This window comes from Dioscorea cayenensis, chromosome 3 (assembly GCF_009730915.1).
Source record: "Dioscorea cayenensis subsp. rotundata cultivar TDr96_F1 chromosome 3, TDr96_F1_v2_PseudoChromosome.rev07_lg8_w22 25.fasta, whole genome shotgun sequence".
In the NCBI taxonomy this organism is placed as follows: Eukaryota; Viridiplantae; Streptophyta; class Magnoliopsida; order Dioscoreales; family Dioscoreaceae; genus Dioscorea; species Dioscorea cayenensis.
In genome coordinates this window covers 2587633-2610964 of record NC_052473.1, presented here as the reverse complement: position 1 = coordinate 2610964, position 23332 = coordinate 2587633, and the positions used below count along the sequence as shown (strand labels likewise).

The 23332-nt window shown below is 31.7% G+C and overlaps 2 protein-coding genes across 2 annotated transcripts; one reads left to right on the top strand and one right to left on the bottom strand.

Annotated features, from left to right (window-relative positions):
• Positions 1–5454: 5454 nt before the first annotated feature.
• LOC120252776 (U-box domain-containing protein 36-like) lies at positions 5455–8661 on the top strand. Its single transcript, XM_039260929.1, has 4 exons — positions 5455–5806; positions 7291–7409; positions 8167–8282; positions 8376–8661. The coding sequence occupies exons 1-4, from the start codon at positions 5545–5547 to the stop codon at positions 8590–8592; spliced, it is 714 nt and encodes a 237-aa protein (XP_039116863.1). The 5' UTR covers positions 5455–5544; the 3' UTR covers positions 8593–8661.
• A 46-nt stretch (positions 8662–8707) lies between these two features.
• LOC120252766 (serine/threonine-protein kinase D6PKL2-like) lies at positions 8708–11826 on the bottom strand. Its single transcript, XM_039260920.1, has 3 exons — positions 11699–11826; positions 9942–10856; positions 8708–9813 (listed from the first exon to the last, which is right to left on the bottom strand). Exons 2-3 carry the CDS (start codon positions 10739–10741, stop codon positions 8940–8942), a joined length of 1674 nt encoding a protein of 557 aa, XP_039116854.1. The 5' UTR covers positions 10742–10856; positions 11699–11826; the 3' UTR covers positions 8708–8939.
• Positions 11827–23332: the final 11506 nt, after the last annotated feature.

Genomic DNA, 23332 nt, shown 5'->3' with positions numbered 1-23332 from the left:
AGAGTAAGAGTTTAAATATGGAAACAACTCCATCAATACACAATGTTTCCCCGTCATCGCTCGGGCTTATTAACAATACCTAGTCGGCCACGCTTCATCAGTAAGATCGCCGATCGCGACCGGATCCATGGCGCTGGTCGTAATGTAACTCGCGGACATCAAACGCCATGCGACTCGATCCTCTTTTTCGCTCAGGCCGCCCAGTCGCCTTCTCGCACAGTGCGTCGCAAACGAAGCTCACGATTTCGCCTCAAGGCCCGCCATCGCTCGGGTATGGGGAATATAGCTTCCTTGTACGCAAGTTTGTAATTGTCGACGTGAAGTACCCGCTAATAAATCGACGTACGCTGGTGTCCCTGTCAGCATTATTGCTGCGCAAGCGTGTTTGCAAGCGGGATACCATAAACTTGCCACGCTCGACATGAACAAGTTCCCGATGGCGAGATCCACGGAGTTGCTCGCGACTGTCGATCACCCGTAACGATCATCGACACAACGACCAACACGAAGATTTCGGCCGTCCCTCAACAATGATCGCTACCTTGGAATGTATGTCCGGGCATAAGTAGGTCTCCTATTTGTTTGCTTTGCTCACGCGTTACATAACATGCGCATCAACTCGAACCTCGCAAATAAGGTTAAACAAAGACAAGTGATGGTTAAATAATTCAGTAAACATGTTTAAACATTATTGTAAATATTTAAACGAAAGGATTAATATTTAAAGTCGACAAGTGTAATTAAACAAAGATTGAGAATGTTTAAAGGGTAACACTAAATGTTAAGTGTAAAACCAACATTCGCAGACCTTACGGAGTCGACCATTTTCGCCACTCGGTAAATGACGAGCTTCCTTGATCCAAGCATTGAACGACTCCGCGACGCTTTGAATACATCTCACCCCAACGATCACCTCCGAACAGATAATTCGACCAATGTGCCTATATCCGATTTATTAATCAACCAGATGATGAGCTTCGGGTGATGCGGCTCGCAGCTCATTCACTGTGATCATCGAAATCTTTAGCCGTGGATGCCCACGCAATGCGGAAGCATATAGACCAGACACTCCTCCTCAATGCCTTCCCAAGTCCGACATTGGCTTTCATAAAATTGGCCTCCAAAATGTCGAAGACAGTGATGCATGTGGCGAAGAAGGGAAGACTCTCGCAATTAAGCGCCACAAGGCCCTCTGGACCTGTCCGACACGAAGGTAATTATCTCATGATAATCTCCATCCTCGTGATAAAGCATCGCCTAACTTAGATATGAACCAAGTCCAATTGGCATCGGGTCTCGATTGTCGACTATACCGAAGGCGACGTGGAAAAACCATCGTTTCCATCTTTCCTCGTGCACCCGAAAGAGTGTACCCGATATTTTCCAAGGAGACGGGTACCATCGAGAAAAAAGCAGCTGCCCGCAAGCCCTCTTGAATCCCACAATACACGCTACCGAAGAAAAAGAATGCACGCTTTAAAACGATCACCGCCTCTTTCCACGATCGCATACCGGCCGGATTTGTCTCGAAACGCACCTTATCCACATACCAAAAGCAAACAACAGTAGGCTGGAGATGTCACCGCCGTTGAGGACCACCCGGCATGCTCTTTTCCCAACCAAGCCTACTTGTATGGTATGTGGACACCATGTTCCCGCAACATGTCCTTCCGAATGTCGACGGCCTCTGCATAAGGGACGGTCCTTGAGCTTCGAATCACTCGTGCGCTAACCCATTTTTGGACGCTTTTCGGATGCGACGAACCTATGCCACCACCGCAAGTGTGTGACGGGTTGATTGTCTTGATTCTGAAAAGTATTTTTGTTATACTCTTTTGATGCATGATAGGCGCTGAACGACAACCATCTGCAGAGACATTCCACGATCACTCGATGTTTTTTTCGCTCTTTATAAAATTGAAGTCAAAATTCCTTTTGATTGCATGATTTCAAGTACATCCTCGAAAATGTTCGACACCGTCAAAACGTTGTCCAATATCCAACGACAAAGACTTCGTAATGATCCGACGAGGAAGGAAGACATCCCACACCGTCGACGTGGTCACCATGGGGGATGAATGGGAGCACTCGCAGAATCCGAATTCTCGCCAACACTTCACTCAAATAAAAAGATCAATATGTTAAGTGGAGAATATAATGTTTAAGTGATAATGACAATATTTATACGTTAAATTAAATACTTAAGCATTTAACTAATAACGTAAACGACTAGTACTAATATGTTAAACAATGACGGACATATTTTACACAATAATGACCCTGCATAACCTGGAATAATTAAAAGAAAAGGAACTTACTAACGAGTAAACCTCGCTTTTCATTAGGATTCGGCAATGGCACATTTTCCGTCTCGACGACAAGATCAACTACATGACACATTCAAGATGGAGTGGACGTGACACATCCGTCTGGAAGTCAACATCGCTTTTCTATTGGGCAAACCGCTTTATATCCATCCGATGTGATGAACTTAACCCACGACAAGAGAAACTTCGAGACCCCATCGCTCACATATCTCATCTAACACCAACTCCCAAGAAGTCCGAAAGCGGTGAACATTAGCACCCTTCCCTCCCCGTTTGAATCTAGCAATACCACAAAAACTCTCCATAATATATCGATTGAAAAACCAAATCGATACAAACCAAATGAAGTGAAGAACAAAAAAAGAAGACGAAGAAGAAGAAGTAGAAGATGTAAAGAACAAACAGTCGATGAAAGGGCAAACAAAAAAAGTGCAGATTGTAGCATGAGAGGTTAGACTAGAGCGTGATGTGATTAGGGCGTATTTTTTTCCCTCCATCCCAAGGGCAAAAAGGGAAATATATGTCACTGCATCGCGAGGAAGACATATTCTCATCGTTCGAATGAATGTTTCTCAACTCAACATGAGTCTACGTATAAGCGTCTAGCTTTTTATGTTTAAACAGATACATATAGTGTTTAAAAATAATGGTTAACTGCTTTAACTAAAGTCTATATCATGTAAATAATATGTTATTGTTTAAATTGAATGCTTTTCACCGACATCGCGTTGAAGATGGGTACCTCTGAGTCACTGTTTAAACATCTTTACGTATTTTTCTTAAACACCGTTGTCATTGTTTAAAGAGTAACTCAGAGTATTGTTTAACATTTTCTATTGTTTACACCGTTGGCATTGTTTAAAGAGTAACTTTTTCTTAAACACCGTTGTCATCTGTTTAAACATATTTACGTATTTTTCTATTGTTTACAAATCGACGTTCTTTTTGTTTCCCACATTGTTTGTTTTTTTACTAGGTCTATGTTTAAATTTCGGGAAGTTCACGATCGAAATAAAAGCTTTGTTTCGCTTTTATTTATAAAAGATTTACTAACATTTACAACGTCCGCTCGGACTTTGGACACTCACGACTCGACCGTGATAACGAAACAAGTGTCCCATGACATTCGAATGCTCACGCGGTTGCATAACATGCGCATCAACTTGAACCCGCACAACGCATGCAACATTAAAAAGGTTAAACAACACACATTCATGAAAACGACTATTAATCAATGTGTCGTGGTCGGGACTTAAACGAAAATCCCGATAGTTAAACACGTAACGTAATGGTTGTACATCGATGTAATGTTCTTAAATGGTAACGTAAAAGTCTCAGTGATAAATATCAACCCCGTCTTAAAGGATGTTTCCTGATCTCCCTCCTCTAGAGAATCCTCCGTAATCACGAAATACGTGAAAAATTTCTTTTCTTACCCAAGTCGAAATGCTCGCTTAATTGCTTGCCCGTCATCCATCGACGAAGAATCCTCCGCGATTCGAGCAATTATGAGAGCATTTCGACTCAAGTGAAAAAAGATAGTTTAACTTGTTGCGTGATTGCGGCTAAAACGATTCTCAAGATAAGGAAGAAGGTTCATGAAACATCCTTTCGAGATAGAGTGGTTGTCCCATGGGAAGAGGGAGGGACGAGGAGGAGGAGGAGGATGATGAGGGACGACGGGAGTGGTTGTCCATGGGGAGGGTTCTTTCCCGGTTATTTATGGTGTGAATTCCACAAGCGGTCGACTCTTCATATCCGAGAAAAAGTTAAACGACAAAGTGCCGATCATCGATCGATGAGAACGAGCGGGTGTTCGGAGAAAATTATGTTACTGCGATAAATTTTAATGCCGTCATTAATTCTTATGCACGGGATACCATAACCTGCACACCGCCACGCTGCCACTCGCCAAAGAATTCGGATCAAAGCGAAAAGATCACCGCTTTACTGCGAGACTTTGAGAATTTACACGTTAATATGAATAGTTATACATGTAAAGATAACGTTAAGCGGAGATGGGAAGTATTACACGGATATGACAATTATTAAACATATTAGTAAAATATTTAAACGTTAAACCAAGCGAAAGCCCTTCAAAAGGTTGAACACTGATGTGATTTGGCGCTTTCCTTTTCCACCATTTTCGTAGCCAAAAAATGGGATTTCACAACATGGGACCCATTTGAAGTGAGCAGTAGGGGGTAAAAGGGAAGTGAAACACTATCTGAAGTACTGGTCCAGGGTGTCAAAAAGTAGGAGGGGTTTTTGGGAAGTTTTGAAAATTACGAGGGTGAAACGTAATTTTTCCCTAAAAAAATAACACTAATAAACTTTATCCCCAGTTATATGTTGTTCCTTAAAAAACACTTGTATAAAAAAATTAAAAAAAAAAAGCTAATTTTTTTTTCTTAACAGATCTAAACATGACCTAACTACACACATGAGCAAAAAATATGAAACTTTTATCGATTCAATTTAGTTTAAATCTCAAACCACATTTTTAAACTTATAAATTGACTAAAAGTGCATCTCCTTAAATTCTAAAAAGCCACTTGACAGAGTTTTGTACTTTTATGCCTTCATGTTATGTTTCCACATTAAACAACCACAACAAAGAAGATCAATGTGCATATATATATATATATATACAATAGTTTTATTGTCAAAGTTTGCATACATCATTTCCTTCTATTATTTAATATTTTATCAAACAAAAACAGAGGAGATAAACAATCATAAAATAAAAAAACAACAAACTTAAGACTATAAAATTTTTCTTCGATAATGACAACATTATAATTATGTGAATATTAGTTTATTATACGGATATTCGATATAAATATACACACACAATCATAAAATATACACACACCCAAAAAACCTTCCTTGAAATATCCAACTTTTAACTGTTAAAAAACACCAAAATACAAACCATAATGTCATGTCCAAGATTATTAATAAATCACAAGGTTGGCCATTTCTACATTTCTACATTTGTTTTTTTTCCCCCAAATGTATGGTTATCAAAGAAACTCCATCCTCTTAACATGTCAACTACCAAGTCTTGTGTACATTTATCAATAAACTTCTATCAAGAAAAGTCAAACATAACAACACAAAATAACAAGAGGAAGAAGAAGAAAGAGATCAGAAATATCTTCTCTAAGTTTCTCTATCTATCTTTCTCTTGTTGAAAGATCTTTCATAGTTTAGAATGGGGAGTAATAGTGTGTGGGAGATAGAGGAGGAGGTGGCTAATAGTAGTAGTAGCCATAATAATAATAATGGAGGAATAGGGAGTTATATGAATGGAGGTTCTTTATCTTCATCAAATGGTGAAGATGTGTATGTAGCTGTTGGAAAGAAGAAATCAAGCATGGATGCACTCTCTTGGGCTTTGAAGCATCTAGTCAAACCTTCAAGCTTTGTTTATCTTGTTCATGTCTTCCCTGAGGTTCATCATGTTCCTACTCCATGTAAGTTTCACTCTCTATTTTTTTTTTTTTCATAAGTCCGAAGTTAAGCGTGATTGGGCGGGCGTGAATAGAATTAAGATTAATGGACTTTGGAAGAAATTTTTTTATTTTTTTCATAGAATTAAAAAGTTTGATCTCATGAAAATTTTGTGTTATTATTTTTATTTTTTAAAATTTTAAATGGTATTATGATTGGTGAGTTATTTTAAAGTTTTTCATATTTTTTGCTTTTTTTTCTTATAGTTATAAAGTTTGATCTCATGAAAATTTGTGCTTTTATTTTTATTTTTATTTCAATTTTTTTTTGTAAATATATGTTGGAAGCATAAAATTGAGTGGGTTCAAGTGATAGTGATAAAACTAGATGGTGTTTCTCTTTATTCTTATTTTTGAAATTATAAACTTAATTGTATTTATTTAAATGGAAATAATTTGTGCTACTAAGATTAATGATCTTATGAAAATTCCTTATTGTTTTCTTTTTATTTGTTATTTGGAACTAAAATGCATAATTGATCATAGATGTTGATTTTTTTTTTTGTTGAATAAATAGTTGTGAAAGATATTTAATGAAGTAATAAGAAATATAATAGTAGAAATGGTGGTCTAATGTGAAATTAAATAGTTGCTTAGATTGCAATTAAGATTAATTAATTGATGATCAAATTGGTATGTATTTGGTGAAGGTGAATCAGAATGAGTAAGAGTGGTCAAACCTTATACAAAGTCAAATCTGACTGGCCCTTTCAACAAAAACACAAGGCATCTTTGAAAAATTAAATTGAAAAGGGGGAAAACAAGGTATCTTTTTGGGAAAGCAAATGCATGATATTTGAAAAAAAAAAAAGAAAGAAAACATGTGTTATAAAGTCTTTAGCTTAAAGCAACTTCTTCTCATTGTTTTTTAATCATATTTACTTTGATTCTTGATTTAAATAAACTTATCTAATTTCTACATCTTTATACAAGATAAATATATCTCATGTATTTGGTTGTTTTTTTAGAAATATAGCCCTGGATTCGAATCCTTGACCATAAACCATCTGCCTGTGATTTAGAAGAGAATTAAATTAAATATCAACTTTTTTATTGTCGAATAGTTCTAGTGATGTTTCAATTGGTAATCATATATATATATATATATTAGGTTTTTTAATCATTAATTTTTCAAAAATTATGGACTCTAAACCATTGGAGAATGAGTAGTGACAATTTTACAAAAATAATTTTTTTCCAACATGTGTTTTTTTGCATAAATAAATAGTTAAACTCTAAATTACTTATTTAAGCAACCCAAGTCTATCTCATTTAAACAAATTTCCATTAGTAGCGCTGGGTATTTACAAGCCACAATTTAAACCCTCAATTTCTTAGTGAAGAGGGATCATCTTGTCAAACATTTCTAATAAAAAGTTTTAATTGACTATTTATAAAAATGAAAAAAAAAATTAAATTTATTGGATTTTATTTAATTTTTGATCCAGTAGGACTTGTGCCAAAAAGTCATGTGAGTGCACAGCAAGTGGAGACATACATGGGACAACAAAGAATCAAAAGAAGAGAAATGTTGCAAAAGTTAATGGATTTATGCCATTCTTCTCAGGTAATCTTATTTCATTCCTTTGTATAATCCTTCATGAAAATTTCTAAGAAATCTATAAATCAATTTATCATTCAATTTATTTGTCTTTTTGGTAAAGTAGAGAAATTTTTTATACTTGCCCATCAAAATATGTTTAATTATATATTTAATCTTAAAATCTTGTTATTTAAGTAAATAATTTTAAGTTCAAATTTATACGTATGTGAAAAAACACCCATAAGAGATCTATCTCTTTATATAGTTCTCAGTACTTAGTTTGGACTGGTTTAGAATTTATCAACCCTTGTTATTTAATGGATCAAAGACCTAAATAAAAAAAATTGTTATTTATTTCTATATTTTTATAAAATATGTTTGTTTAATAGACATCTTTTGCTTAACCTACCCCATGATTAGAGCCTAAAACAAATGATGATATAGCGAAAAATATCCTTAGTAAATCATAAATTAAATATAATATGTTTTATAGTTTTTATGAAGAATTGAATAAACCTAAACCTTTGATTTTAGGAGAGTCAAGTGTTTTCACCGCTTTCGCGCGCGAGAGTGGCAAGTAAATAGTGTTTTGAAAAATTCTTTTTAATAGCATAATTTACAACAAAATAGAATTAATGGCAACTTTTGAAGGACAGATAAACAATTAGTTATATTTTGAGGGGTATAACAGGTAAAAAGAGACCTCTAATTTTAATTTGTAATTATAAGATTTCATGAGGGTGTAATTGAAAAATAGCACTGATGAAAATGTTTCAAGCAGGTCCAAGTAGACACACTTCTCATTGAAAGTGATTCAATTGCAAAAGCAGTCCTTGATCTCATTCCAGTGCTCAACATTAAAAGGTTAATTGTTGGGGCTAGCAAATCTAATCTGAGGTAAAATCAAAATCATTTTTATTAATTTTCTCATTATTTCATCTAAATAATTCATGATTTGATTTTGTTTTTAAATTTTTCTCAAATGATTAGGAAGTTGAAAGGAAGCAGCAAAGCAGAACAAATACAGAAAAGTGCTCCTCAGTACTGTGAAGTAACAATCATTTGTGATGGAAAACAAGTTAATGACATTGATCACAAAGAGAAATCATCTTCAAATTCTAAGAATGTTTCTGAAAAGCATGAGAAAGATGGAAGAAAACAAGTTATTAAGAGTTCTTGTTATTGTTTTTCGAAAAAATTCTTGTGATACATTTATTTTTTGTGAACATTTAAATACAATCAAAGAGAAATTGCCTGCCGAAGAGTTGTTTTCGTATTTCTGCAGCAAAAATCATTCAGAATTGGAACTCAGGAACTCAAGAGAAAAAAGGCGAACAATTTCGATTCTCCGAATCACCATAATTAACATGAAAATGTTTCATCATCCTCTGAATACATAATTTCTGACTGAGAGAACACAAAGAATGACAGGTGAAAAACAGTTTACATGTATGGAATATAACATGTCCTTCCCGGAAATGTTCAGAAATTCTACCATCTGCCTTACGTATTATACATCGAATTGCACCATTTTTATCAGAGAAAAAAAAATCACTAGAAGAAGTCGAATTCGAGATAGTTATCAGAACCCTTCTGAGTTACAGCAGTGTTGGCTGGCTTTTCACTGGTTGATGTGGCGGAGACCGGAGGCCGTTCAAGTTCAACAGGTTTTGGAATCTCCGGCGGAGTTGCACATCGGATTAATGCCCAGTTCACACCTTCAAAGAATGCATGCTGCTTTATTTCGGTCGCCCCGCGCTTGTATGCAAGCCTTTGTTGTGGTTCTTTGATGAGCAGTCCTCGTATGAGATCTCTTGCGGCGAAGCTCACAATGGGAGAGTCGGGAAATCGCAATGGCTGTCCGACAACGTTGAATAATGTGGCCCGGTTTCCCAACCCCTTGAATGGAGTTTTGCCGAACAAAAGCTCATACAAGAAGATACCAAACGTCCACCAATCGACCGCACTTCCATGGCCCTCACCCTTGATGATCTCAGGAGCTAAGTACTCGTGTGTGCCAACAAACGACATTGAACGTGCATCAGTTGGTTCGGCAATGAGCTCTGGCAATGGAGTGACCTGGTTTCCAATCTCGGGTTTTGGTTTTCGATCCTTCTTTGACTTGGATGAGAACAGACGAGGCCCGAAGCATGTTGTAGGGGCGACGCATGCAGGCTGGATGCAGGACGGCTCAATGCAAGCAGGTTGGACACAGTAGACAGGATTGCTTCGCTTTAGTGAATCAGAATCTGGGTTTGATGACTTGATAAGGGTCGGGTTCACAGCACATCGAAGAGAGAGGTCAAAGTCCGAGAGCATAATGTGGCCATCTTCCCTCACCAGGACATTCTCCGGCTTGAGGTCACGATATATGATACCGAGCATGTGCAGATACTCAAGTGCAAGAAGAACCTCTGCCACATAGAATCTGCATTCAGGTGGTAATGCACAATAGTCATGAAATAATGAATTAATCGATTCATTGTCAATAAGATCAACTAGTGAATGACAATAATGAAAATTAAGTATTAGTGAAATTCAAGCAAAGATTCATACTTCACAGCTTGTTCGGAAAAATATTTTCCGGGTTGCCTTTGCCTAAGAGTGTGTAGATCGCCTCCAGGACAATACTCCATCACTAAACACGAGAATTTCTCGGTCTCAAAATGAGTATATAGAGTCGGAAGAAACGGATGATCCAAACATTGCAAAATCTCTCTTTCAGTTTGAGCACGAAGTAGCTTTTTCCGACTCGCCAAAGATGCCTTATCCATAACCTTCATCGCAAAGTAAGACTTCGTCCCGCCCAACTCCGACAAGTAGACACTACCAATATCACCGCAACCCAACCTCTTCAGCAATCTAAAATGGTTCAATCCCAAAACTCCATCTCTAGTGCGGATCATTTGAATGGCTTCCCATCGGGAGTCATTCGCTTTGTGAGGCTTACTGATGCTACTACTCATACTGCTACAAGTGCTCTCATCACTGACATCGGTGCTCGTACTAGCCCTGCACAAGCTGCTCTTTCCACTCTCGACACAATCGATCCTATCACTGATCTTAGCACTTCCGCTGGTCTTCGCCAAACTACTGGTCCCGTCGCTCACTTTAGCAGACGCTGAGCTATCCTTGACACTGCTCTGCACAGACAATTTCTTTTCTTGGTCCCCATTGACATCAGAGGTCAATGCCTCATCCACTTGAGAAAGGACATGAATTTTCTCAGTTTTATCGGTCAAAGCATCGATCGCAACGCTCTGCAATTGTTTTTGAGTTGGACCTTGCGACGAACATGGCTTTTGCGGACTCGCCTCTTCTTCAGATAAAGATTTACTAATAGTTTGCGAAGCCATCAAAGCGAACTATTTGCACTGAGTGTTAGTTCAAGCTAAAACATTTGAGCTTAAATAAGCACAAGCTAACAAAAGTGGTGACATTCAGCATCTTGTTCTCCATTAATGAGAAGTCCTGTAATGACATTAAAGAGAAAGCAATAGAACAGTTGTGAAAAACTAGTGGATACATGACACTAAAAACACAAAAAAAAACGTTGCATATAAAAAGAAAGTGAGAATAAATCTACAGATAACCAATCAATGGTGCACAATTTATATCACAAAGATTCAGTAGTGAAACAAAATCTACATGGAAAGTTAAAGATCTTGAGATAAGAAAACACAAAAGCTATTTCAACAAAGCATCAGAAACCTACTCTTTGGCTTCATTCTAGAAATACACAAGTAGATTTAAAACAAGATACATTAAAGGGAAAAAGGAAAATTAGAGATGGTACAGAGATTGAGAGAAGGGGATTTGTTTGCATCTCAAAGAAGAAACAAAAGGAGAGAAATCATAGAAAAAACTCATAAATACAAAACTGCACATCACACCAAACTTCAGTAAAAACCAAAAATTTTTCACAAAAAGCAAAAAATTGCAGAACCAAAACACCCAAAAAATGGGGCTTTTTTTTTCCTTTGGGAAAAGACAACCAGAAGAGACTTAGAATTAAAAAAACCCAAAGAAAAAACAGAAACAAGTGAAAATCATGAACACAGGACTCAAGATCATCATCCCTGCCTTCATTTAAGAAATTAAAAAAAAAAAAAAAATTCTCAAAGCAAACATCACAAAACAGAGACTTGTTTTTCCATCACAAACAAGAAGAAAAGAAGAACAAAAAGAAGTTCTCCATGAAGTTCAAAACCAGATCTTAAGATAAACACACCCAAAAAGAGAAAACCAAAATATCAAAACAAGCACAGATCCATTATCCAAAGAAACGAAGCAAAAGCAATGCAAAATCATACCTTGAGCCCAAAGATCAAAACTTTATGAGTTCCTCTGCTAGAAAAACAGCTCTGCAACTCAGTGTATCCACAGAGAAAGAGAGAGAGAATGAAAAAGCAATGAGAGCCAGCGATTTATTAAAGAAATAATATTAACAATAATAATAATAATAATAATTATTATTAATAGATAAATAAATAAATAAATAAATAAATAAAATAAAATAAAATAAAATAAAAAAGTTTACGGTAAGTGAGAATTGGAAAGATTAGATTAATAAGGATGTGGGTGCATTAAGTGCATGCAAAGAAGAGAGCGGTCAAAGGTAAAGCCATGATTCAATTATTTCACTAATATCTTTTTGTCCCCCACTCCCAAGGCCTCCTTGAATCACATCACTGCTTGGTGTTTTTTTTTTTTTAAAAAAAAAAAATTTAATAATTTATCTTTTATTATTTTTTATTTTTTCTATACTTATTTTATTATTTTTTATTTAATAAAATATAAAATTATTTATTTATAGCGGTAAGACACTTAACCTCCGTATGGAAGGTTAAATCTTTTCTCATTTATATGAATAATGATTTATTCAAATTGTTAAGAATTTAAATATATGATTAGTTTGTTTTTTAAAAATAAAATAATAAAATTATTTGTTTTGGAGGAGTAAAAAGTAAAAAATAAGTATATAAATGGGGTTTTGTTTAAATGGAAAATTTGGTGTAGAAATCATAAAAATTATAGTTATATGTTTACATCTCATAAAACATCACTAATATTTGTGTATGAAAATAAAATTTAAAATATATTTTTGTCGTTTATAGTTATTATCTTTTTATTGATGAAAATTATTAATTTGCTTGTTTTAATTGTGGGAGCCAATGGAATTTATGGCAATTTTTTAAAAAATTGTGAAAATTAGATAATATGGACCACAATTTGTTAATGCTAAATAGGGGCAGTTTGTTAATATTAAAAAAAAATGCTTTGTTATTTTTTCTTTTTATTTAAAAAATCCTAAATTTTAGCGTATTTTTTACATATATATATATATATATATATATATATATATATATATATATATATATATATTTATCCTTACAAACATGCAATTACAGTAAGTTACAAGGGGAAAAAAGATAATAAAAGTGTAAAGATAATTTTGTTGGTGAATTTGATTTTTTTAAAAGTTTTTTTTTATATATTTTTAAAAATTCACTTAATTATATATATGCCGATAATAAAACTTAATAATATATATATATATATATATATATTACCACTTTAGCTCATAATTTTTATCAGTATAACTGTTTGTATAGATCAAAATTATAACATAATCTATATAATGTGTCATAATTTAATAATTTTTAAAAATTATGACTAAAGAGAGAAAAATTTTCAATTTCCTGCTTTTCACAAGTTAAAGCGAAAAAAATATATATTTTTTTTAATTTTTATTTTACTGGTCTCAATGCTTTTTTAAAAATTCACAAAAACATTGGTTCACTTTCCCATATATTCTTCATATTTACAGATACCCCCCTGGTTCACATCACTTTCGAGTCCCTGTCATTTTGGTAAATGACAAAAACATCCCTCCTTCTCCTCCTGCCGGCAATGCTCTGAGCTTTGATGAAGATGTTTTTAACTAGTGGACCTCCCTATGTCCTACTTATTTTTCTTCATTGTTTTAATATAAATATATTTGCAATCACTATCCAATCTTTTTTTTTAATTTAATTAAATATCGACTAAATTTATAAAAAAATAATAATTTATTAAATGACTAAAGATATTTTTGCAGTCTTAGAAATGCCACATTTAAGTAATGCTTATGTTTTTTTAAGATATGAGAACCACATAATAAATATATGTATTTCATTAGAAATTTAGAATGGGTAACAGGAGCCTAGAGATCGAATAAATAAATGGTACTTCATTACAATGATTAATGAACAGCTCAGAGACCGAAATTCTTGGCTTTGGTATTTTGCAGTATATACTATTTATTTACTATTTTTCTAGGTCCTCGTAAAAGAGTCATATTCTTCATTCCATTTAACTTGAATGTCAAGAGATTTACTATCTTTAAGTTATAATTTAGGATATATCATTTTGGACGTATACTAGTAGAGTCATTATCATTCATCATCGCCTAGAAATGCTACTTTTAACCCATATTATAAACTCTAAAGTCATGGGTAGAAACCTTTTTCAGAACTCATGCATCAGTGATTTCGTATATCTTTTTCACTCGCAGACTTATCACTTTTGTCAAAAAAAAATAAATAAATAAAAATAAAAATAATAATAATAAATATAAATATTTAATAATAAATAGTTGAGGAATAATATTTAAAGTGAAAACTTTATATTGTTCTTTTTTAAATTAATAAATTTGATAATTGTATTTGAAAATAATATTTTTTAAGTACAACTTAAAAATCAATTGCAGCTTACTATATAATTAATGCATTTAAACACTTCGGACTCAGAAAAAAAAATAGTACAGAAATAAGTTTTTATTTTATTCAAATTGATATTTTAACTATAAAAAAAATATTTTATTGATATTTAGTGCTCAAGTTAAGATGTACTAAAATTATTTTTTTAAATAAAATATTTCTCATAATAAAACTACTAAAATTTGAACTTTTTATGATAATAAAAACAACTAAACATGGCTAAAATATTAATATTTTCTATATGATGTCTATGAACCAGGAAGAGAAATCAAATATAATCATTGTGAAAATGGTAATAAAAAGTAAAATTAAAACTTCAAACATTATTAAAAAAAAAGTAAAATAAGTCTAATGAAAAAAATTGAATATTAAGTTACAGTAAACCAAACATGCTTAAAAATTATTAAAAAAAAAAAATCTTTGAACATATCAAACAGTTAATAGATAATAATATTTGTATGGACCACTTGGTTTGGCTTGAAATAGAGCTTCATAATCACCATAAATGGAGGAAATTATTGCTAGTTAGAGAAAAAGAATATTTATGGTTTGTAGTTATTTGTGGATGAAATTGTGGTTATAAAATAATAATAATAATAATAATAATAATAATAATAATTTTTTGCTTGCAAATTTATACAGCTCCAAAAAAGGTATTTAATGACTTATTTTTTGTAAAATAATTTTTTTAATACATTTTTGCAAATTATTTTTATTTGCTGGTATACTTCTCTCATAAAAAATCAACTAAAAAATTTCTTAAAAAAGAAAAATTAAAGGCCTATTTGATTATGTTTTTCTTTTTATGTTTTTATGACAAATTTGTAATTCTATTTTTTATCACAAGTTTTGGAAATTATAAAAAAAAACTGTTTGAGTGTTGATGTTTTAAAAATAGATTTAAAATAAAAACTTATTTGCAAAAAAGTTATAAATACAGGTTTTAAATATATATATATATATATATATATATATATATATATATATATATAAACTTGTTTGACTGAAAAAAAAAATCATTTATTTTATTCTCTACATTTATTTTAACAAATAAAAACAATAAAGATCAATCTTTATTTTCATGAAATGTATTAAATTAATTTTCAATCATAAAATATATCAATAAATGAAAGCATGGTTTGACATACAAACTAACTACTATCCTGATGGCGTAATCTGGAACTTGTTTTTGAAACAACTTGATGGCCATTTGGTTCACTGTAATTTGAAAACATTACCGTATATTATATAGTAATATAAAAAAATTACCACATTTGAATTAGTGACGGTAGTAATATTAATAGTAATATGTGATTATCAACTTTGGAATATTACCAAGAAACTTGGTAATTCCATTACCACAAAAAAAAGTGACTATGTTGGATTACCAAGTGGGTGGTAATCTGAAAATTTTTTAGACAAATATACATTTTGTTTAAAAATAATAATTTTCATATTTTATTCATTGAATAAAAAAAAATTAATTTTAGATACGTTATTTTGGAACTTCAATTTTTTTTATTTTAATTAATTTTTCCTGTAAAAATTTTATTTTATCTCAACTTTCCATTTATTCAAAATTTTAGATATAAAGGTATTTTGGAAAAAATGTGCAAAAATTAATCTTTGATGTTATAATTTAATTATTTTTATCCCAAAATTTATTTTACTTTAAATTTAAACTTGCACAAAATTATAGATACAAGGGTATTTTGGGAAATTTGGAACATTACCAAATTGATTATTATGTAATATGAGTTTTCAACTAAACATGGTTATCATAAATTACCACAAGATTCCTAGCCACATAGTATTCCCAATTACATTACCATGCTAATCTCATTACATGGTAACATATTATTACGGCTAACCAAATTGACCCTCAAGGTCATCTTTCTTTTGGAATAACATTATGTATTGTCTCCTCGTGTTTAGGCCTTGCATTGTTCCTATAATTAAGGATGGTAACTCCATCTTTATTTTGTGGGACCGCTAGGTTAATAACCAATCCGCAACACATCTTGGCTTAAGGCTTTTAACAGTTCTCCATATCCGATGTCTATAGAAAGTTAATTGCCTAATCCCATTGTTTATCCAGTCATGGATCCATTGCTAGGATAGTGCTATAGACTAGCATTAGGGTTGGAAACTATACTACTTGTAACATAGACTCAAAATAGTAGAGCCTTAATCGTGGCAAGTTTATCATTAAATCTTTTTATGGCTTCCACATTAACGGAGGTAGGAGGTGCCAAGTAACCCCGATCATTTGGAAAGAGTTTTGTCCCCGAAAGGTGTACTTATTTGCCTATCTTGCCTAGGACAATAAGATTCTCACTTTAGACAATCTTACATTTAGGGAATGTAACAGATTATTTATCGCCACTTGCACCTTTTGTCACTCTACAATCAATCACTTGTTTTTTGAATGTACTCTTGTTGTTGGCATTTGGAATATATATATTCATGTTAAGGGGATTTCTCTTTACCTTGTATCCATGATTAATTTGTGGGGGCCTTTAGTGGTGTCAAACGGCCTAGCATGGCCAACACGAGATGGCCTGTGCCCGGGCGTTTGCAGCCCCCTGGCCATGCCGCTTCAGGTTGACACGGTCTGGCACACCTCATGTAGGGGTTTTATTTATTTATTTATGATTTATTTTCAGTTTTTTAACTAACAAGGCCTTCTCTTTTATGTTTCCAGATTTCCCTTTTTTCTAATAAATTTTTAGCAATTTTTTTGGTTTATATATATATATATATAATATAGTGGGTCGGGTCACATGCTGGGCCTACCTTGGTAGTAGGTGGGCCTTGCCAGCCTGGCACACAGTGCGCGTCCCACAGTGGGCCCTTGCAGTGCCGGGCCAATCCAGCCTATAGCCTATTTGACACCACTAGGGGCCTTGGAGGGCTTCCATTAGAGACCCAAGCAGGGACACTTGGGACCTCTTAGTTTGAGCAAACATTTTGAGTATTTGGCTAGAAAGAAATAAGTGATTTTTAAATCTATACTTTGCTCGACAACTACCATTATGGTTAATATTAATAATCAATATCTTATATGGATTGCTATAAGTCCTAAGCCGAAGAGGACAAAGGTATATCACAATTCAGTGCAGTGAAGTAAAGCTTGGAATTCCTGGGGTTCCACCTTGATGTGAGCGATCTTGGCAAACACAAGTCTAAATCGGGAGCCGGCTGATCCCCTTATGTCTTTTGCTTAACCAGGTAGAAAAGCTACGTTTTATCCTGTTGGGGCATAGTTTTTTGTATCATGTTCTTTTATATCAGTTGTGTTTGTTTTCTTTCAATCTCTTCCTGATTATCATCCATACGTAGTGGATGTTATGTACTACTATGTGACTCTTCCTTCTCCATATGTGTAACCTTAGGGATGGCAATGGGGCCGGGCGGGGGCGGGGCACGCCTCTACCATCCCCACCTCGTTCCTTTTTTTTATTCATAAATCGCCTACCCGCCCCGTCCTACCTTGCTCATTGTTACAAATAAGTAACTAAAATTCCTAAAAATATTTTTAAAATAGATTTTTTTACAAAACATATACTTATAAAGACAAGCTCATAAGAAATTTATTGAAATTTTTTAAAAAAAAATCATTTACCCCTACACTATATAATATTTATAATAAGTTAAATTAATAGCGGGGCAGAGCGGGGCGAGGTGGATCGAATTGGAACAAACGGGTCGGTTCGATTTTTGTCATCTCTATGTAACCTTATAACTTTTATTTAATTTTTTAATATATGTGCTTTATCCACTTTGTCAATATAAATATATATATATATATATATATATATATATATATATATATATATATATATATAATACAAAAAATAATTACCAGATAGTTAATATTTCCCTTCCAACTCAATAATAGAGGATTGAATTCTACTCGCATTGTACATATTTCTCGAAAAAGAGGATAATAATCTTATGAGTATTTTTTTTACACTAATATTTGATCCTTGAAGCAACTAATTAATGCCAATACACTTCTCCAACCACCCAGGAAGGGGAGTAGTATTTTATATGAGTGTATGTCAACCAACTGATAGTTAATGAAGAACCATAAAACTAAGTTACTTTGAGATGTCCATGCGCGTAAGAAATCCAATAATAATAATAATAATAATAATAATAATAATAATAATAATAATAATAAAGATTTTCTTATTTATTTTGTAAAAATAATAATTTTTTATAAATCTCTTCAAACAATTTTTATTTACTTATGTACCCTTGTTACCAAAAATCCATAAAAAATTTATAAAACAACAAACTATCATTTATTCTATTATTTACATTTACTTAGACAAATAAAACACAAAAATCAATCTATACTTTCACAAAATGTAATAAATTAATATTCAATCATAAAAACATATAAATAAATATATTTTTTAATACATAAGCATATATAGTTTTTATGAAAATTAAGTATATCAACAAAATTACAGAAAAACCTTAAGACCGAATATTTAAGATATCTGAGCTTATAAGAAATCCCATAATAATAATAATAATAATAATAATAATAAATTATTATTATTATTATTATTATTATTATTAAATTGTGGTGCCCCGCCTCTTATCAGTATCACACTCACTGTGAATATGAATGTGAATGCTCAGCCTTTTTATTTTATTTTTTTCCCAAATGTTTTGGATAATGCACTTGGAATCTTGTGAAGAAAGGACTTTCTTTTCAGTGATTCTTTTTTTTTTTTTTAACATGCATATTCCTATTTTCTTCGCTGATTACTTAATCTCCTCATCAATCATTCTGCTTTTTAACTTCAGGGGGTGTTTGGTTCGCGGTAATCTTTTCAGATTACCGGGAATCCAGTGGTAATCTAGATAGATTACCATGTTTGGTACTGTAGCATCGGTAATGTTGACGGTAATGTGAGATTACCAATACTGAAATATTACCAAATAAGATGGTAATGTGATTACCACCAAAATAGGTGTCCATCCAGATTACCAAGTTGGTGGTAATGTGTAATGTTTTGTTTTTCCAATTATGCCCTCACTCATTTAATTCAATTCCTTCTTACACTCTCTAATTTTTATTTTCCCTTATTATTTTTGATATTATAATTTAATTATTTATTTATCTAAATACTCTAAATTAAGTTTTGTGAATTTTTATATGTAGAGGTATTTTGGTAAATAAAAAGATATTTTAAAAATTTGTAAAAAAATAATTTTTGATATTATAATTTAATTAATTAATTATTTAAATACTTTAAATTAAGTTTTTCAAATTTTTATACATAGGGGTATTTTGGTAAATACACAAGGTATTTTAAAAATTGTTAAAAAATAAATTTTGATATTATAATTTAATTATTTATTTATCTAAATACTTTAAATTAAGTTTTTCAAATTTTTATATGTAGGCGTATTTTGGTAAATACAAAGGTATTTTTAAAAATTGTAAAAAATAAATTTTGATATTATTATTTATTTATTTATTTATCTAATACTTTAAATTATGTTTTTCAAAATTTTATACATAGAGGTATTTTAGTAAATACAAAGTTATTTTAAAAAATTGTGAAAAAAATAATTTTTAATATTATAATTTAATTATTTATTTATCTAAATAATTTAAATTATATTTTTCAAAATTTTATATGTAAGGGTATTTTGGTAAATTTGATATATTACTGAGGTGATTACCATGACTAACCAAACATAGTATTGAAAGATTACCAGTAATATAAATTTTCAACCAAACATAGTAATTTCACATTACCACAACATTCCCGGACATATAACATTCCCGATCACATTACCACGGTAATCTCATTACCATGGTAATATGTCATTACTGTGAACCAAACGCCCCCTCAAGGTCACCTTCATCCTTCATTGCCACACATTAACCATGCAACCATTAAATATCTATAAAGAATTTAATATCAATTTTGTTATTTAGAGACTTCTTAAATTTGCAAATCTAAAAAAACCAAAAAACATCTCTAAAACAGTCAAAAACATATCTAAAATAACTTTTAAATGATCTAATAGTTATCATTGATGTGCCCCTTTTTCTTTAAAATTATATTTTTTTTACAATAGAAAAAAGTCTGCATAGTGGCCGGCTAATTTTATGATAATGTATAAACGTATATAGATTTCAAATTTATGAATGTTTGTACATAACTAGTTTTTTATATACCTTATTTATTATAATTAATATTAAATGTCAAAACTTCCCATCCATACTCAATATAACCATATAAATTAACACAAATAACCCTGCAAAATAAAAAACAAAAGATAAAGAGAGAGAGAGAGAGAGAGAGAGAGAGAGAGAGAGAGAGAGAGGAAAAGAAAGGAGAGAAGTTTGGGTGCATTTCCAAAGAGAGGTTTTATCATTGACATGAAAATCCATTTTGATGAACATGACTCATCAATGCAAAAAAACTAAAAACAAGAAGTCACCTCTCAAAGCACTAGTGTTGTGTTTCACTTGCACCAGAGAAAGACAAAGGACTTTCTTATCAGAGAGTCTTGTTCCTATGAAACTTTTTCAGTGTGTGTGTTTTTTTTTCTCTTTCAACTATACCTTGAGTTTCACAAGGAAAAAGCATAACAGTGCCAATTTACAAGACATATTTGATCCATGACACCTCAACTGCTATTCTATCATTCTATGTTCTCTGTCTTTCTATATATTTTATCTTCTTTTTATTCTTAGCTTTCTCTTTCATTACTGCTTTCAATGTTGGTCTTGGTCCAAGTTCAACTTATCTGTCCAATAGAGATAGACAATGTATTGTGATTAGATTAGTTTTAGTTTATTTGTTCACTTTAAAATTGGGTTCATAGACCATTGTCTCTTGAGCTAGTGATAATGTAATTAACTGTTATATACAAAATTCACATGCAAAACAAACCAGACTCTCTCTAATTTATATAATAAGTTTTCTATACTAAAATTTTATACATATTTTTCAAACTCTAATGCATATATAAAGTATCATAAGGATAAATTTAAAATAATTTCACATCAAGTTAGATATAATAATATAATTGAATCAGGTAAGCTGGCAAGATTTAAGACGTACACATTAAAAAAGAAATTGATAAAATAAAATCATTAAACAAACTAAATCTTATTCTCTTTCAAATTTGACTTTATATTAAGTTGATCTTAGTTAATATTTTGTTATTCCAATGTGTGTGTAAATTTCTTTAGAAGTTTGCGAATATAAAATGATAATTTATGTTTTATATATATGTGTGTGCGTATAATATCGCAGAGTCTATTAAATAAGATGAATTATGTTAATTAACTTAGTAATTAAATATCTTATCATGCATTGTATGCTGATATCCAAATCATATCTATAAGAATATAATATTTCTCTTTTGTTAGAGTTACAATATATATATGTATTTTGACCTTACAATATTAGTATGAGATCTTAATTAAACAAGAACCAATATATATATATATATATATATATATATATATAAAGAAAGAAGTAGATCTAGTCCCAATTATCAAGTGCTTGTAGGGTGCCAATGCATCTACAACCAATGAGAGCAAAGCTTGTCTCTCATTAATGTTATTCTAATCTCTTTGTTTAAGTTAAGCTAGCAAATGATACAAAACCCTAGAAAGGCTGGCTGCCTCTTCATTGTTCCCTGAACTACCCTTTTCCCTAAGCACATGCATCTTCTCCTCAGTCTGTTTTATCAGGGCATCTTCTTTCCTTTAAAAGAAGTCCTAAGCATAGTGTTATTATAATGTTAAAGGGTATTTATTATGTGTACACATTTCCTACTGATGTATAAAATTACATATATGCCCTTACACATGATGTATTTACATATATACCCCATAAGTCAAAGACTCATATGGTTAAGGTTGAGTTAACATCGATGAGAATAAAAACAAATGTAGCCTCTAAAAAAATTCATGCTGTAAAATGTGAGAAAACATAGATGAGTATATTCTTGTGATTTGTTTGCAATAAGTGTTTAAATCCATGGCTTGTCCCTCCCAAAATAAAAAAAAAAAAAAACTTAAATCCTAATCCTTCACGGACATAGAAGACACTCAATGTCTTTGAATCATAATGGTAAAACTAAGCTTTAAGTTTCTTTTATTGAACTCCTTGAAACATATATATATCTATATTGATACAAAGTGATTAGTGTTATAAAAAAGATAGTAAGATACAGAGATGCACTAGTTATGATGACTTAACAACCACTAAAAAGTCATAATATGGGGCCGATTAATATGTAGGGCAATAAAGACCGATCACATGCGTCTAAAATAATATATTAGTAATCATAATCCTACAGTAATAAATCTCCTGCCACAATACTTCACCAGAAACAAGAACTTTGCACTTGTGATTGTCCTGTTTCTCTCCAACAAATGGAGATATGAACTAATTATAATAATGTGGAAATATCAAGATGAAAAATCATTAGAATCAAAATATATAATATCTGTGATATCGAATAGATGATAAATTTATGTTTAAAATGGGTTCTCATGCATTAAATGATTTGACTTAAACTGCTATAACTAATCAGTTACACCATTAGAATGTATAGTTCGTACATGTATCAGTTAAATTCCTTGAGACAATTTCTGACAACCATGACAATCTATACAATATATTGCAAATTATAAGCATGAAAAGTTAAAACAAAGGCTGCAAAAGTCCTTCCATATATATGAAAAAGGATCTTAGCAAGTGCAACATGATTCTCATTTAATTAATACACAATAGCCAATGAATGATCTTGAGTTTCACCTGCAAAATATGGATGCCAGTTGAGAGAAAACATTATACTGAAGGATTAAGAAATCACAATAATCATAATAATACAGGGAAAGGCAAGAGGGAATCTATCTCATTCTCATTCATTTATTAGATATATTCAAAGAAATTGATGATGAAGCTAGTGTATACTCTCATCAGTCATCACCTTTAAGCATCTGCAACAAAAACATGTGAGTTCAATATCATCCAAAATCAAGAAAACATTGAAAGATGAAGAAAAAGCTTGATAAATTTATTCGGGTAAAATGGATCTTCTACTAACAGAAAAAAAAAAAAGTTATCGCTGACGTTCCAAGATCCACTTCCAGTGGATCATTATAGTCATTATTTTTTACTTTTTTTT